This window comes from Chamaea fasciata, unplaced genomic scaffold (genome assembly GCF_029207755.1).
Source record: "Chamaea fasciata isolate MVZ Bird 193981 ecotype frontalis unplaced genomic scaffold, bChaFas1.0.hap1 SCAF_7, whole genome shotgun sequence".
NCBI lineage: Eukaryota > Metazoa > Chordata > Aves > Passeriformes > Sylviidae > Chamaea > Chamaea fasciata.
This window is the reverse complement of record NW_027094092.1, coordinates 19,172,478-19,187,825: the sequence shown is the minus strand read 5'-3', so window position 1 is coordinate 19,187,825 and position 15,348 is coordinate 19,172,478. Positions and strand designations below refer to the sequence as shown.

At 45.4% G+C, this 15,348-nt stretch overlaps 1 protein-coding gene across 1 annotated transcript in view; it reads left to right on the top strand.

Annotated features, from left to right (window-relative positions):
• The first annotated feature begins 2,613 nt into the window (after positions 1-2,613).
• Positions 2,614-15,348, top strand: part of SLC1A2 (solute carrier family 1 member 2) — an 88,790-nt gene continuing 76,055 nt past the window's right edge. The window contains exon 1 of the mRNA XM_066187844.1: positions 2,614-3,066. Coding sequence (XP_066043941.1) covers positions 3,050-3,066 — 17 coding nt within the window. The 5' untranslated portion in view covers positions 2,614-3,049. The remainder of the gene's footprint in view (positions 3,067-15,348) is intronic.

Sequence of the window (15,348 nt, the reverse complement as noted above, 5' to 3'; positions counted from 1 at the left end):
TTATAAAGACCTGTGAGCTGGTTATCTTCTCAGTTATGACACCATGACTGCATTGCTTTCCATAGCATTATTGGTGTCTGCTGCTGTATCTGAGAGACGAAGTCCTAAATGCTTTTTTCTCCCTTTAAGATTTGTCCAGTCCAAACAGATCTGCAAAAGTCTGTTTGAATTCCAGCTTTAGACCTCACTCTTCTCCTTTTACTAAAGATCAACCATATTTTAGTATTCACTGATCCTCTAACTGCTCCTCAGTGTTGAATCCCATCCCCATTTGGCTTCAAATCAGCTGAAAGTTTCTGGGCTTGGACAGCAACAATATAGCTGTTCACTAGCTGTATATCACACAAAAGTACATTCTTGAAGAGAAACTTGTAGGAATTCATGGAATTAAAATCTCAGGAGGTTGCTATAGCTGTGCATGCACAGCACTATTCAACCCCTTCTTTTTACAGCCATGATGCTCTTCAAAGAAAGCAGAAGCAAAAAATTAGCCAGACACCTCTCAACCCCAGGATTCAGATTTAGCACTGTCCTTTACAGGAGGAGGATGAGGTTGCAGCATTTGCTTCTATTTCTGGACCTCAATCATGTTTAAATCCTAGACTCAAATCTGGCTGTCTCTAAATGCCCACATAATATTTTATTTCTCTGGTTGTACGACATAGGTATTCAATACGAGCAATCATATCAACATATCCAAGCACCTGTACCACATCAAATATTCCCAGGAATTACAAGCTAGCTTGTCCATCCTTTTTGCCAGGCTTACCCACAGTAGTTTCCTGTTTACAGACTGTGGGGGTTAGCATCTAATGCCAATATTGTGGAAAAATAGGGATACGTGTTTGAAAAAAAGCAATGTGTGACCTGGAATTATTAGTCTCTTTGCTAGCTTGGCTCTATTTTTAAGATGTAGAACTATTTCAAACATCTCTTTCTAAACAGGTGAGGATCTGTGCCATCTGTTGGAGAAAGGGTGTGAAATAGCACAACATGGATAGCAGCTCGTTTTCCCTCCAAGGAAAAAGAGCTGTGCATTCTGGAAAAGGCCATAAGGATATTGCCGTGGAAAGAAGAGAGCAAAACACTCTCTGCATTCTTATTCACTCCAACGAGTGTATGTTTTTCGTTTGTATGTTTTTGGGGCTGCATTAAATTACTTCCAAAAGCCAGGGTGCTTAGCTGAAAAACAGCACTGAAAGGAAATGGACATGCTGAAGTACAAGCTCTTTTCAGGATTGAAACAGGCACCCTCAGTTACTCTCACAGAATTGCCCTTGTAAATTATTTCCATTGAAAGCCTACGTCCATGGTAAGATTACAAGAAAAAAAAATGTGTATTTGATTAGGACTGGGGATTGCGTGATAGGCTGCATCCTGCCATTTTTTAAGGGCAAGTAACTGGAATTGGCTTGGTTGCAGGAAAAGCATCCTGGGGGAGTGGGAGTGGTGCGGAGGGGCAGGCAGGCTTTGCTCAGCTGTGCAATTCCTGCAGCCTCCCAGCGACCTATCGTGTCAGGGGGCTTCCGCATGGCTGCTGGCTTTCTGTGACACCTCCTCGGTGCAGAGGGAACGAGCTGTTTCAGAAATGTTTGTTCCCTATGAAACGGGACATCAGGTTGGTCAGACTTGGATGGAAAGACAGCACTGAGGTTGGCGGGCAGAGCCCCAGCTGAGCGAAACGGAGCGAAGGTGTGTGGCAGTGTCTGGGCGTGACACGAGCGTTCTGTGCCCCAGCACCTGCGTGCGGGTACAGAACAGGACAGTAACATCCTGCCCTGCGCTGCAGAAATGCCCTGAGCGACCCCCGGGCCACGGCCACGCGCGGCGCCCCCGCGGTGGCGGGGCGGGGCGGCGGCGGGCGGCGCAGGTAGGGGCGCGGGGCGGGCCCGGGCCCGGGCGAGGCGTGGGGACAGGCTGCGGCCACAAGCGGGGCGGCGGCCGCTCCCCGGGCCCGGCCGAGCGCGCCGGGCCGAGCCTGCGGGGCCGCCGGCCGCAGGTGGGGCCCGGGGCCGCGCCGCGCGCGCCTGCCGGCAGGGGGCAGCACCGCCCCGCGCCGCACCCCGCGCGTCCCTGCGGGCGGGGGGGACTCCGCTACCGCGGCCGCTCGGCCCCGCCGGTAGCCAGCCCCGGCCGTCCCGGTGGGACGGGACCGCACGGTGCGGACAGGGGCCGAGCCGGCCGGGCCTCCCGCGAGGCTGCTGCCGCCTCGGCGCGGCGGGGCAGGTGCTGCGGCTGCGGGGGCGCAGCCCCCGGGCCGGGCTGCGGGACTCCGCTGCCGCCCGAGCGCCGGGACACGTGCGGGTGTGCGGCGGCAGCCGGACACCCCGAGCGGGGCTGAGTGTGTGTGTGTGTGTGTGTGTGTGTCCGCGGGATCGCGCCTTCCCGCGGCTCCCGGCCGGCTCCCCGGAGTCCCGAGCCTGCCCCGGGAGGCGGTGGCGGCCGCGGCGAACGGGGCAGGTCGCGGTCTGCGGCGCCCGGCCCTCCCCCTGCGAGGGGCTCGCCGCCGCCCCCCCCCCCCCCCCCCCGCTGCTGCCAAGGAGCTGTTGGGGGGGATTTATAGGAGTAACAACGGCTCGTGATGTCAGCCCGTGCCTAAAATAGAGAGGGATTGACTGCAAATCCACGGCTCGAGGGCTAAACCTTCCAATCCAGCCTCAGCCAGCGCCGCGCCGATGTGAAGTCGCCCCCCAGCTCTCGCACACAGCCGCGCATACACGCACACGCTCCCCGCGGCGAGGGGAGGGCGCCGGGGATCGCAGCCCAGGTGCCAGCGCCTCCTCGCCCCGCCGGCCACTGCTGGGCGGCCGCGGCGCAGGAGCGCCGGTCCCCGGGGCACCGAGAGCCTGCTCTGGGACGGCGGGGTGGGGAAGAGCCGGGGAGCGGAGCTGCCGGATCCTCGCCCTGCGGAGCCCCCAGGATTACAAGGAATTGCGTGCTCCTTCCCCAGACGTGAGCGAGGGTTATACCAAAGAGCCAACCTCCTTCGCGCCCTGCTGTCCAAATTAATCCCTTGGACCCTTGAGAAGACAGGGGGTTTTTCGGAACCATGGCATCGACAGAAGGGTGAGGGGGACCATCTCTTGGGTGGGAGGAACGGGAGGATGGGGGAGATGCCCGGCATTGTTCTTTTGGTAACAGTTTCCTGTCATCTGCTTCATTGTTAATCCTTGCCCCTCGCCATTCCCTAACAGAATAATTAGGGAGCGAGAGGAAACGAGAAGCAGGCGATCCACATATAGAGGAGAGCGAGGGAAAAAAATTTCAAATATGAGCCACTGAAAAGGTCTTGGTTTTCCTTCCCATCACTTCTTTATTTAACCCCTGGAGGGCAGATCAAGCTTAAACCACCTGCCTGAAAGAAGGGTACGAGTGAATGGTTCACTCAAAAGGGAGGGGAAGCTTCTGCCTGAATATAATAGTAGTGTTAGTAAGAATAACAATAGTAATTAATATTATAATTTCAAAAAGAATCGAAAACCTGCCCCCCAGCCATCCCTTCGAAAGGCAACAAACAAATCCAACTTCTTGAGGAGTTGTGCAATTTTGCAGTTCTGAGCCAAATGCGTTAAAGTTCTAGCAAGAGAAATGCTGGGAAGGGCAAAGGGTTCTACAAGAGGCTTTAAAGAAAAGCAAACACAGTTCAGCTCTGATAGTGTCCCTTGGAAGGAAACCGTTGTCCCTGCCCATGCCAGGATTGCAGGAGTCACCCACTTCATCGCTCTCCGATGAGGCAGGGGGCTTGTTCAGTTTACAGACTTGCTGGTAGTAGGAAAGAAAAGATTTCATTGATCTCTGCTTGCCCTCTTATAACACTGCCTAGTATTAGACTGCGTTTAGTGTGAGCCTCCCCTTTATCCCTGGATGTTGTCATGTTGTATCAGCATGATCTGCTCAGGATAGGACTCTCTAAGGACAGAGTGCAAAAGGAAGCTCTGTTTATATTGCCTTTGTGTCTCTCAGGCTAAAAGACTTGCTGAGCTGATTTAAATAACCCAACACATGTCTGGGAGGGTGTGCACACAAGTGTCCCATCACCTGGTCAGAAGAAGAAACTGACTGGCTGTGCAGTGGCCCCCAGGCAGTTGGCTTGGGAGGAATGGAAGGTTTGAAAGTATTGGTTGGGGTTGCTTAGGAAAAAGGACAATCCCCCAGTCTATCAGAGGACAAATATGTTAGGCTCTTGGGCTTTTCACAAGACTGTGGCAGAAGTCATTAATTTATCATTTGTTATTGCCTTACCTTTGCAGAGAATTTCTGCACTGAATTTGTACATTTTTGTTTTGGTGGCAGCCCAGCAGTTTAATCTGCCCTATGTAGCTTTTCCTCTATTTAACTAGATACTGTAAACAAATGATCAGAGCCACGAGGAAGAAGCTTAGAGGTGGAAGAACCAGCCTAGGGTTGCAGCTCCTTCCCTTCTGTATCCTTGGACTACCCCAACTATCACTCTCCTTTGGATGGTGTGGTCATCTGCTGTTTGCATTCCCACATGAGGTGACTGTAGAGGTCTGTGCTTGTTTTGGACCTGTGGTGGAAGGTGGGATCAATTGTACAGGAGTTTAGTAAGAGGTGGCCGTGTTAGAGAGATCTGTCAACTTTGGATGAAAGGAGGTTTTAAATGTGTCTAGAAAGAGAGGTGCTTTTAAAAGAATTTGAATGAATAGGTGGGCTAAAAAAGATCAGAGTGCCAAAACCAGAAAGGCTTCAGTAGATGCATACTTTTGTTTTTCTTATGGAACAGAATGAAATTGTAGGGTGAGAAAAGGAACGAAAAGTTTAGGCCTTGTTTTCAAACTTCGTAGGAAATTTACCTAGACTAAGACAAACTGAAATTGTTGTTTGGTATGATTCAGTTAGCGGTCTGTGACAGCTGAAGGAGGTGTGGAAAAAGAAGTTGAGTGGGAAGCATTTCAATTGTCAATCTGTGTTTACCAGTAAGAATCTCTTCCAAAACTGAATTTTCATCTTTCTCTCCCCTCAAGTGAAAAGCTGAGGGTTGAGATCAGCTTTCGTAAAGGTCAGCAAACTGAGGCACCGAAAGGATCATCAGGGAAAGTGAATATTGACTGGACCTTGTTCAAGAATTGCTTTCCACTAGCACTGGCACAATGTGAGAATGGTGGCAGAAACACTGCTCTGCTTGCAGCAATGGGCACTATATCAGGCACACACAGGTACATGGAGAGGGACCTGCTGGAGGTGGGAACAAAGGGATACACTCCATATTTACATCTAGTCGCTCTTGGGATGTTCAGCTACATATGTTAGTTGAGATCAGAAGTATATAAAGGTTTTATTTTATGGTGTTAAAACTGCTCCAACTACAGTCATTTTTGTATTGACTTACTACTTTTCTAACAGGGAAGTTTATGTAAAATCTTCAAAGTGAGGATGTCAGGTGCGTGACAGGATGTTTAATGACCAACAAAAGGCCCTGCTATATATACAGAGGAAGGTAAATCTGTGCTCCATTGTTAAGAGTTAGTCGTGGCTCGCAGACAGGATTTGGTAGAAAAGATTTCCTTGACTGTGCCTTTCCAGTCATTCTTTTCTTTTTCTTTCAGTATTTTATTTGGTTAAGCTTATCCATGTATGGAAATTTGCCGCACAAATCTTTCTGTTCCAAGAGGATGGTCAACAACAGGAAACTTCAATTGGAAGAAAATGAGAAAGAAAATGTTCAACAACATGGCAAAACCAGACCCACGTACTCTCTGGGTCTACCTTATTGTAGTTCCAGCTAGTGGGGTTTTGGTTTACGCTGTCTGTATATTGAAGGTTTAATCTTTCTTTCGCAAAATCCCCTCATACAGATCCCATTACTAAGATGGATTTTTGCTGTTTGATGGATTTTTCTGGTGTTGAAAATGGAAAACAGCCTGTTCAAGGAGGAAGGGCTAGGACCAAATAAGATACAGTTCAAGGTTTCTCGCTTTTATGATCTGTTTGAACGTCCCCTGCTGGCCATGACTGCAGGCGGGATGCTGCTGGGAGACCTGGCCTTCTGATCTGTGCTGGCATCTCCTTTCATGAGTGGTTCAAAGATCCCAGGACATGGGTCTGTACCCACAGACTCTGGTGTCTGGTGTAGGGCTCAGTATGTGGTGGGTTGATCTATGGAGATTTACCAAAGCAGAGCATTTCAGCATTTCCTTTGCTTTTACAGGGTCTTGGTAGGACCTAAAGGTTACATGAGATTAACTCTGATCAGTTGATGCCCATGCTTGCCTTCAGACCTCTGAGCAAAGTCCTTGCTTCACATAGTTTTATTATGGCTCTTATCTCTCTCTTTAGTCTTACCAAAGGGAAAGAATAGAGTACCTGCTGCTATTTTTCTGGGGGTTTTTTTATTTTTCAAAAGAAAAAAAAACCCTTCCAGAGTGCTGATTTAGACCCTCTAAAAATTGAGAGATGTGTTTGTATTTCGTATGCTTCTAAAGAGTGGGAGTTTCAGGTGTGAAGTTTGGATTAGGGTCTGCTCCTTCAGGAATACAGCCACTAGGAGACACTATCACTGCATCTATAGAAGCAACTTAAACAGAGGCACAGCAGGTGTGTGAGCCGGGAGCTCAGCCCTGTGTGCAGGTCAGCCCCGTGCCTTTGTCTGGGCAGCCTTCTCCCAGGCCATGGGCATGGTCAGGGAGTCAGGGTGGGCCAGTGGCCATTCCCAGTGGGCACCTTGAGTGTGATCACTGTATTTTGCAGTGTTTAATTATACTGATGTGGGCTCTTCCACTTCCATTGGTCTCAGTTCTGGAGAAGGGGTCCCAGGAAGGTTTATGAAAAGCACAGAGATGTCACTTGTTCAGATTTGTGGTGCACAGTTAATGGGCACATCTGTATGTGTGTGTGTATGCACCCTGCTACAAAATAAATCAGTGAAGTGGAAGAGTATGAAACATCACTATGTTTGTATGGACAGAAGTCTGGGTAGTTGCTTAATGTTGTGGTTTGATTAGTGAAATAATGCTTCTCAATTCTATGTGCGCAATATAAATGGTGTTCATGTAATATGAAATGGCACAAATGCAGTGCTCCCATTCTGTTTCCAGTAGCAGTTAAACTGCATAGTGGGTACAGAGATCCCCACCTTGGCATTTGACTCTATCAATATCTTACTTAGAAGGAAACAAACAAACAAAAAACCTCATCTGAGGTCCATTCCTTCTCTCAAACTTGGTTGTTTCTGCATTCTTCTATAGATACTCCTATTTTCATCGCAAGTTGCGCTGTCTGAAACTGCAGTTCCACCATCAGGAGTACTGTTTGTGCTACCAGATCACCAAACAGTAAAAGTTTGGTCCAGACCAGAGAACATATGATTTGGTTTCTCCAAAATTAGCCACAGCTGTGGAACCCACATCGGTTTTATACTAGCTGTAGACGGATGGTTATTAGTCAACGTAAGTTAACACGGGAGGCAGAAATAATAAATACCTTACTGGCATAAGGCTCTGTGAATACAAGTAAACCTGTCAACATTTTTTGAACAAATTTAAACATTAGGAATTCATTTGCTACACAGAACTATTTTTTTAGTCATGCAGCTGTGATGGTTTTGGATCTTGGAGCAGGAGTTATAAGCCATTTGCTGCATTGTCAAGACAAAGCCTGAAAGGGAGATTGCCAGCATGTATTATGCACCTAGCCTGGAGACAACATGAAACACCTAGGTGAGTCAGGAAAACTAACTTGCCATTTCATCGTAGGGTTCAGGCACCTACATAGGAGAGTGGGTTTTCAGGATCTGCCACAATATATACAACAGGCACACCCACACATTTCTTGTCATCTGAGTTCTTTTTCTGTGATTTACCCACAAAATTCCTCTACATGGAAACTTGAGGAATTATTCTGGCACAAATGTTTAGATACTTCAGAGGATGAAATCTTCCAAGTGCTCTCACTTATTTTTGTGCTGGATTTGATGAGCATCAGCATAGGATGGAGATGTTTTACTCTATGCTCTTTCTTACACGTTTAGTGGGACAGATGGAGTGAATGTAGCTTGGTAATTAGTCATATCAGCTGTGTCTCTGACCTCATTTCACTGTTGTCACTTGCAAATCTCTCATCAATTTCAGTAAAAGACAGTTAGGCTTTACGGAAGATAACTCATGATCCTTAAACAACGTAATAGTTCTCATAGCCCCAACCTTCAGTCTGGCCTTGAGATACCCTTTCAAAAAGAAGTCGTCACCTAGACAGTAACTCCATTTTTATGCATATTCAGATCATTGTATAGACACACAGGGATTAATATGTTTCCTATAAAGTCTACAGGTTCATATTTATTTTGAAGTTTTTGGAAATAGTAGGTTATATTATTGGATTAAATATAGGAAGCCTGAAGGGAGATTGTGCTTCTTTAAAAAATGACTGAAATTTTCAAAAGCGTTTTCTTACCATAGGTTTCTGTGAGATAAATGTGTACGTACAGCCTTCTCCGTGGACATACAAATAGATGTTTGTATACAATGCACTAAGAAGTCAGCATACAAAGCAGTACTGTATTGCTGTACTAGCAGATTACTGCATTTAATTTTCTCTTCTTCATTTTCCTGTTTCCCCTTGACCTGCAGGTTCCCCCAGTGAAGACGGCTAAAAACTGTGAACTTGTGAGCAGTGTTTAAAGGGTCACAGTTTTTCAGTTTAAAAAGAGTAACATTAAAACTCTGTCCTCTTTCAGAGGCATTGTGTTTGACATGTGGGTTCCTTCATGGTATAGGTGACAGTGGGAATGCTGGGATGGGACTCTGTGTGGACATAGATCCTACACTAACCAGAGCCTGCAGTGTTGGGCTGTCGCTGTGAAGAGCTGTCTCCGTACCCAAGCAGTCTATGTGTGTGAGGGGTGTGGGGTGAAGGCGCAGTGCTAACCCGCGGTCCTTCATCTTCAGTACCCTCTCGTGTAATACCTCTCCATTTTCTGTGCCATTTAATTCCCTTCCCCAGCAGAAGGTGTTGCAATGCCTGCTATTTAGAGCAATTAATTGTATGATTTCTTGAACACACTGGCTGGATCTGTCAAATCCATCATCTCTGTAATCGTCCATCCGCTAATGAAACTCCTCTTTCGCCAACTCAGTACAATGTTTTGCCCAATTTTAGCCTCCACCTTGTTACTTTCAAATGCTATTACCAGAGGCAGACAAGCAATAAAAAATAAGTGTGCTCTTATATACTTAATCCTACTTCTGTATTAATTTAAAGGCTCTCAGTGTGCTTAAAGTTTTAAGACAATTAACCACAATACATTTCAGTCCTTAGGAAAGAAAACAGACTAAGTTCAAAGCTCATCATATTGTCTAACTTTTATCTTCAACATCTTTGATTGTATGTAAGCAATTCCAAACTGGGGATCCTTACAAGGAAGAACTTAAAAAAAAAAACAAGGCATAAAAGAATTAAGGAAGACTCCTGGTAATTACAGGAATCTTTAGGAGAGCAGTGTGGAATTTAAGAAAATGCAGTATTTCATGTTCACTGCTGTGTCTGGGAAATCAAACTGATTAAAGCATTTTAAAGAAAAGAAAATAGCATGAGATTCTAAAAATGAAAATCATTTAATTTTTACTTTTCAAAAATAAATTCTTAGTTTCAGCTCCAGTTAAGAACACTAAAATTGTGGGGCCTCCAACACAAGGGAAAAGGTTTCACTGTTTTGAGTAGACTAAGACAATATTTGACTGTGTGTTTTTCAGGGTGGCAACAATCTCCTCTTAGAGAGTTGTAGAGAGCAATAAAATCCCCTTTTACCCTCCTTTTCTGCAGGCTGCATAAAAAGGCGTATCTGATTCTGTCTTCAGCTGGTTCAGTGGCGTTGCTTCCAAAATTTCCAGGAAGTTTTGAGCCTTTTTTTTTCCTGTCAATGTCACACCCTGCAAGTATATTTTGCAATGTTGATTTTCACAACTGCAGTTTTGCAGTGTTGGTTTTTAGTACTGGTAACCATATCAAGGCATGGAGGCTGCCTGCCGGAATGTTCAGTGAGCAGGATGCTGCTGCCACTCCCAAAGTCAAGGTCCTTGAGCCCCACTCATGAACTGAGCTTTTTCTTATTCTCTGATAGCTCACTATCAACTGCATCCCTAATAAGAGGATAATGGACAGGACCTCTGAAGTAGGTATTTCAGGGCAAGCTTAAATTTAATCTATCATCTCTATAGCGTATTGAGAATAACCAGAGATGTATCCAAATGTAAAATCTGTGTGAGTGAGAAAATGGTCAGTTTGGAACTAGAACACTTACAAAGGTTTAAAGTAAAATCTGCATTCAAACTGGTACTTGTCCAAAGTGTAAATGCATTAATTTATCCCAGGCAAAACAGGTAAATGGGTCTAAGGGGAGTTACATCACCTGCTAGTTCACATCTCTGTGTGATTCAAGTTAGTCTCGCTTAGCCCTGCTGCCAAATTTGTGCTTCACATCTGGGAATGACTGCACTTCTGATCGACATGTGGCTTCCTCAAGCCATACCATGTGGTTTCCAGATGGTGGACTTCATCTCCCTTGAGGCAGGAACCCCTGGTGTTTGCCTTTCCAACTGTTCATTGTACTTTCTGTACTGTCATTTATCCAGCAGCTGAATGAGGTTTGGATCTTGCAGATTTGCTTTCTTGCAGGGACAGTGACAGAGATCACCGCTAAACAAGTCACATGCACTGCTAAGCTTCTGACACTGCACATCATTCACAAAGGCTGTCTGGCAGGTGCAGGGAACAAACCTGCTTGTTCCTGCTCCTTTGGACAGGTGTGTCTGATACAGCGCCTTCTCAGAGGGGTTGACAAACACTTCTGGTACATATTTCCAATCTGGAGAAGCAATGTGACTAGGGACCAGTTTAGATTTTGAAAGTGGTGTTACTGTATTAGTCTGGTGTTGTGTCCAGGCTAGTGACAGCCTCTTAGTCCAGCTAATTATCTTGAGTGCAGGAGAGCACTAGTATGGATCTGTCAGGCTAGCACACAGGCAGACACAGGTACCCTTTGTATCCCAGGGTCAGCCTATACAGAGCCTCTCAAGGCAAGGAAAAAAACAATCAGCATTATTTATGAGTACAAAAATTAAGGCCAGCATTTGTGGGTTTTAAAAACCACCAACTGCCTGAGGCCACCATTTCCTTAATTGAAAAAGTGACAACACATATGTAATGTGTGGCTGGGGATGTGAGAGTGGACTAGAGGCTCTTCAGAGATCCCATCCAACTTTAACTGTTCTGAGATTCTGTGCACAACAGATACATGGTATACAGCCATCTCTGTGTAGTACTTTCACATCCTAGTTCTTGATGCCATGTACTGCTGCCACACCATCCTGTAATACGCTTACCCATGTACTGATTTTTCATGAGATTGGATTCAGGCTATGTATACATGAATAATAATCCAACCCAACAGAGATAGCTGGACCTGCTGAGTCCACACTGTGCTGGTTACTATGTGGAGAGCCTTAGGTGTGCTTGTAGAGAACATTCCTGGTATAGCGTAATCCAAACATAATTCAGCTCCTTAACATGAACCAGAGCACAGCAGATGGCCATCTTCAGGAAATTCACTCCAGAAGCTCACTTTGGACTAAATTGCTAATATAAGTTTACCCTCAGCTGGTCACTGATAGGCCTCAGGTAAGTGTTCCCCAGTGGGCAGGTGTTGCTGGCAGGCTCTCATCATCTTCTGGCTGCTGATGTGCATGCTGGCACCATGGCTCCTTCTGCAGCCACAAGCTGAGGTGCTGCCATGGCCTTCGAGTCATTGCCTCTGTAGGTCACTAATGAGCACACTTGGCCTGCTGGCTATGAGCAGCACAGACCGCTGAAGGGCAAAGCATGGCTGGAGGTAAGCCATGGTCTCCAATCACACAGAATGTGGAGGCTTCTGTTGCAAATTCATGCCAAGTGTGCAGAGGGTTCTGGGCTGCATACAATGGCAGAGGCAGCATCTCAAGTATATATGGTTTAGTACACTTCCTTTGAGGCAGAAAACTCTCTCATTAATTGAGCATCTGGTCCTTATCTGTGTAAGACCTACTTTTGCCGTGGTAACTGAGAAAAGATTTGTCCCAAAAAGCGCACGTGTATATAAACACATGTCATCCACATACACTCATGCATATGGGAATTAATTAACACCTGGTTGCTATTTATAGCACAGAATGTAGGTCAGGTAGTGGAAAACAGATCAGCATTGCTCACCCGACATTTCAGGAGACCTTTAGAACAGGCATTTTGCAGTGTCCCATGCTGGAAACTGTCAGGAAATACTATTTCTATTGACATAAAAAGTGCCAGAGGAACCTTGACAGCTGTGTAGAGCAAAAACATGCAAAAAAACATACAAAACCTGTCTCACTGTAATACCAAAGCACTTTAGTAGGAAGCCTTCTGCTGCTTCCAGGATTAGCTGTTGCTTTTCTTCTTTTGTTTGTTCCTGTCCCATATGCCGGTGTCTCTTCCCTGGTGGTCTGCTAAAGGGGGTTCCCAATAACCCTTTCCAGGGGGAACCCAGGGAGGATCTTCTGAAAGATACGGTAATGAACTTAACGTTTAGGGCAGAAGGGCCTCACAGCAGTCACCATCTCTTCAAGTGAGTTGCTGGAGTGCCTTGAGGAGGACATTCCTGTCACCATCTCTGGTGATGGGTTTGTGTCACACGGTGGCACCCTTGCAAACCAAATAAAGCCTGAGCTCCCACTGCAACCTCTCTCAGAGAGGTCTAGGAGGGCTTCACTCTCACTCAGTAACTGAGGCTTCAGTGTCTTTTGAATGTTGATCCCCTAACTGTGTGTGGCTTGAAGTCAGTGAATAGGTGGAAAGACTGGGCAACAGGAAACAGATAAAACCCACAGGGACAGTGTGGTTGTGTAAGCCTCATTTTTGTTGGTAGCCCGGCAGTAGACAAAAGATCATAGTGCAAAGGGGAAAACCCCAATGCGTTGGTTGGTATTTATGGTGCTTATTTTTGCCAGGACACTTCTTTTTTTTCCTCAATAATATTTAATAATGATAGCGTCACTACCAATTGCAGTTAAGGATTTTGTGAAACGTAAAACAAGAACATGTATAGCTAAATTCGCACTGAATGTATCCCACTCTGGCCACCTGGATTCTGAACAGCTTCCTAGTTTAGATGGAGGTATTGTGTTACCAAGTGCTCTTAAATACGTACTTTGTTTTGCCTTTTCACAAAAGAAGTACATTGTAGAGTTTAGGTATTTCAGTTTTGTGGTTGTGCATGTTTTGGAATCCTCTGCATCTTAGGAGACCAGCCCACTCGAGCCTTTTGTCATTGCACTGGCAGTGTCCAAAAGCCCAGGTGTGTGTTAAGTGTTACAAACATTTGCAGTAGAAAGACAGTTGTCTGCTCTGGACAATTGCACTTTCGTACAGAGCTCCAGCAAGCTGCTGCAGCAAAGGTGTGGTAGTGTTTATCACCAGAACTCTTTGTGGGATGCATTTTTGTAGCTAAAAAGAGACACCCTCAGTTGTTATGGCCCTTTAATAGAGTGCTGTGGTGATGGCAGGAGTGAGGTGGAGTCCAAAACCAACTCAATCTTTAGGAGTTATTTATTCACTAACTTACAGATAAATGTTTCTAATTCAAAATATCAGTGGTTAGTTAATCTGAATGTATTGTCCAAGTCAGGAGAAAAGAATGAATTTTTGTGTCTTGAGTAAAGAGGTAGTCTTGGAAAAGCTCAAATACCTGTGTCTTTGTTTCTGTCCATTTTTAACTTGCTCACAAAATACCCAGTGAAGCCAGCATATATAGCCGCTAACAATAAAACCACAAAAAATCAATAATACTTAATTTGCAAAGTTTTCCCGTGTGTCTGGATCACTCAGTCTGGGTTTGCCCTTTGTTTTGATAAGTACAAATGATTTTCTGCTGTATGTCATGCTATTCAACCTGCATATAAAACTTGTTCATTACTTAGGCTTCCTTGACAAATTGATGTAATGACAGTGTAAGGATTGATACAATGAACTTGAAAAGCATTAAGTGACAGTTTAATTCCACTGAGTGGTAACAGTTCATAATATTTTCTATGCAGGCTCTGCACTGAAGGTACAGATCATCACTGTGGTGCCTGAATCAGTGTAAGAGCTGACATATCCCTCCTCCTCGTGCAAATACAGGGGGGTTTAAGCAGTCAGCACATGTCTGAGATTGCTAGGCTGCTTCTGACAGCCATAGCCTGCTGAGTGCTGGAGATGATGAGAAGAAAAAGCTGGAGGTCTCACATCAAAACCACTGGCTTTACTTCTGCAAAGGGAGCACTAAACACGATCACTTGGGAGCTGGTCAGTGCTGATGAAGGCACCCTGGTAGAATGGGGCATGGGTTGGATAGGCATATCAAACATCAAACTGAAGCTGCAGAAACAGCAGTTGGTGCCTGGAGGTCAGATGTGGCTGCAAGGCTGAGAACTGAAAAGAGAGGCACAAATTAATTACCATCTTTTACCTGTGCCTTAATGCCTGGTAATTGCCCTGGGTTACTCACTGACCATACACCATCCTGGAAGTGTTTTCATAATTTTGGACACCATAATGACATCACAATAACTGCCATATACTGTTTCTTCGTTATTTCCAAGGAGGAGAGAAAGGAAAGAGAAGGAGGGTTTTAGCTTCTAGCCAGTTACCCTCTATTTATACTCTCTCTGCCATCAAGAAAGATGATAGTTTCATCAACCTCCCTTCTCATCCATGATATGTCAAGAGTGGCTACATAGAGGTGTAATTTCTCCAGTCTCTTTATTAGTTATGCTGTGATACCAGTGGGCCCCAGATGTGCCTCTTTGTGGCTAAAACTACATGTACAGGAAGAATAATATCTCCTAATTTATCTTCCTATGTTAACAAAGAAATCAGAGACAGCTTAGGAGAAGTAATGTACTCTTATCTTTATAGATGCAGAGTTAAGGTGTGAAGTTTGCTCCTTGTCACACCAGAATCTGCCGCTGTGGGTAGGAAAGTTGTCCTCTTGCCATGGCCAGTCAGGCAATGCAAAACTCTCTGTGTCCCATATTTTTCATCCCAGGTGATTCTGGTTATACCTTTGCTCTGCTTCACTAGAGCCGATGGAGACCAGATGAGGTGCTCAACTTACTTCTTTGTGTGGACCTATATGAAAATACCATGTTGTCGTCTTCACATTCATTGAAGTGTTTGGGGAAGCTTAGATTCTCCTTTTGCTTTCTCTTGGGCTTTTTTTTTTTTTAAATTTTTTTTCCCCAAAGTGAAGCTTAAATTATCTGTAAACGTGAAAATCACAATTCATTTTTAGAGTCAGACTGCCTTTCTCAGAACTGCTGCTTATAATTACAGTTGTTAGCTGAT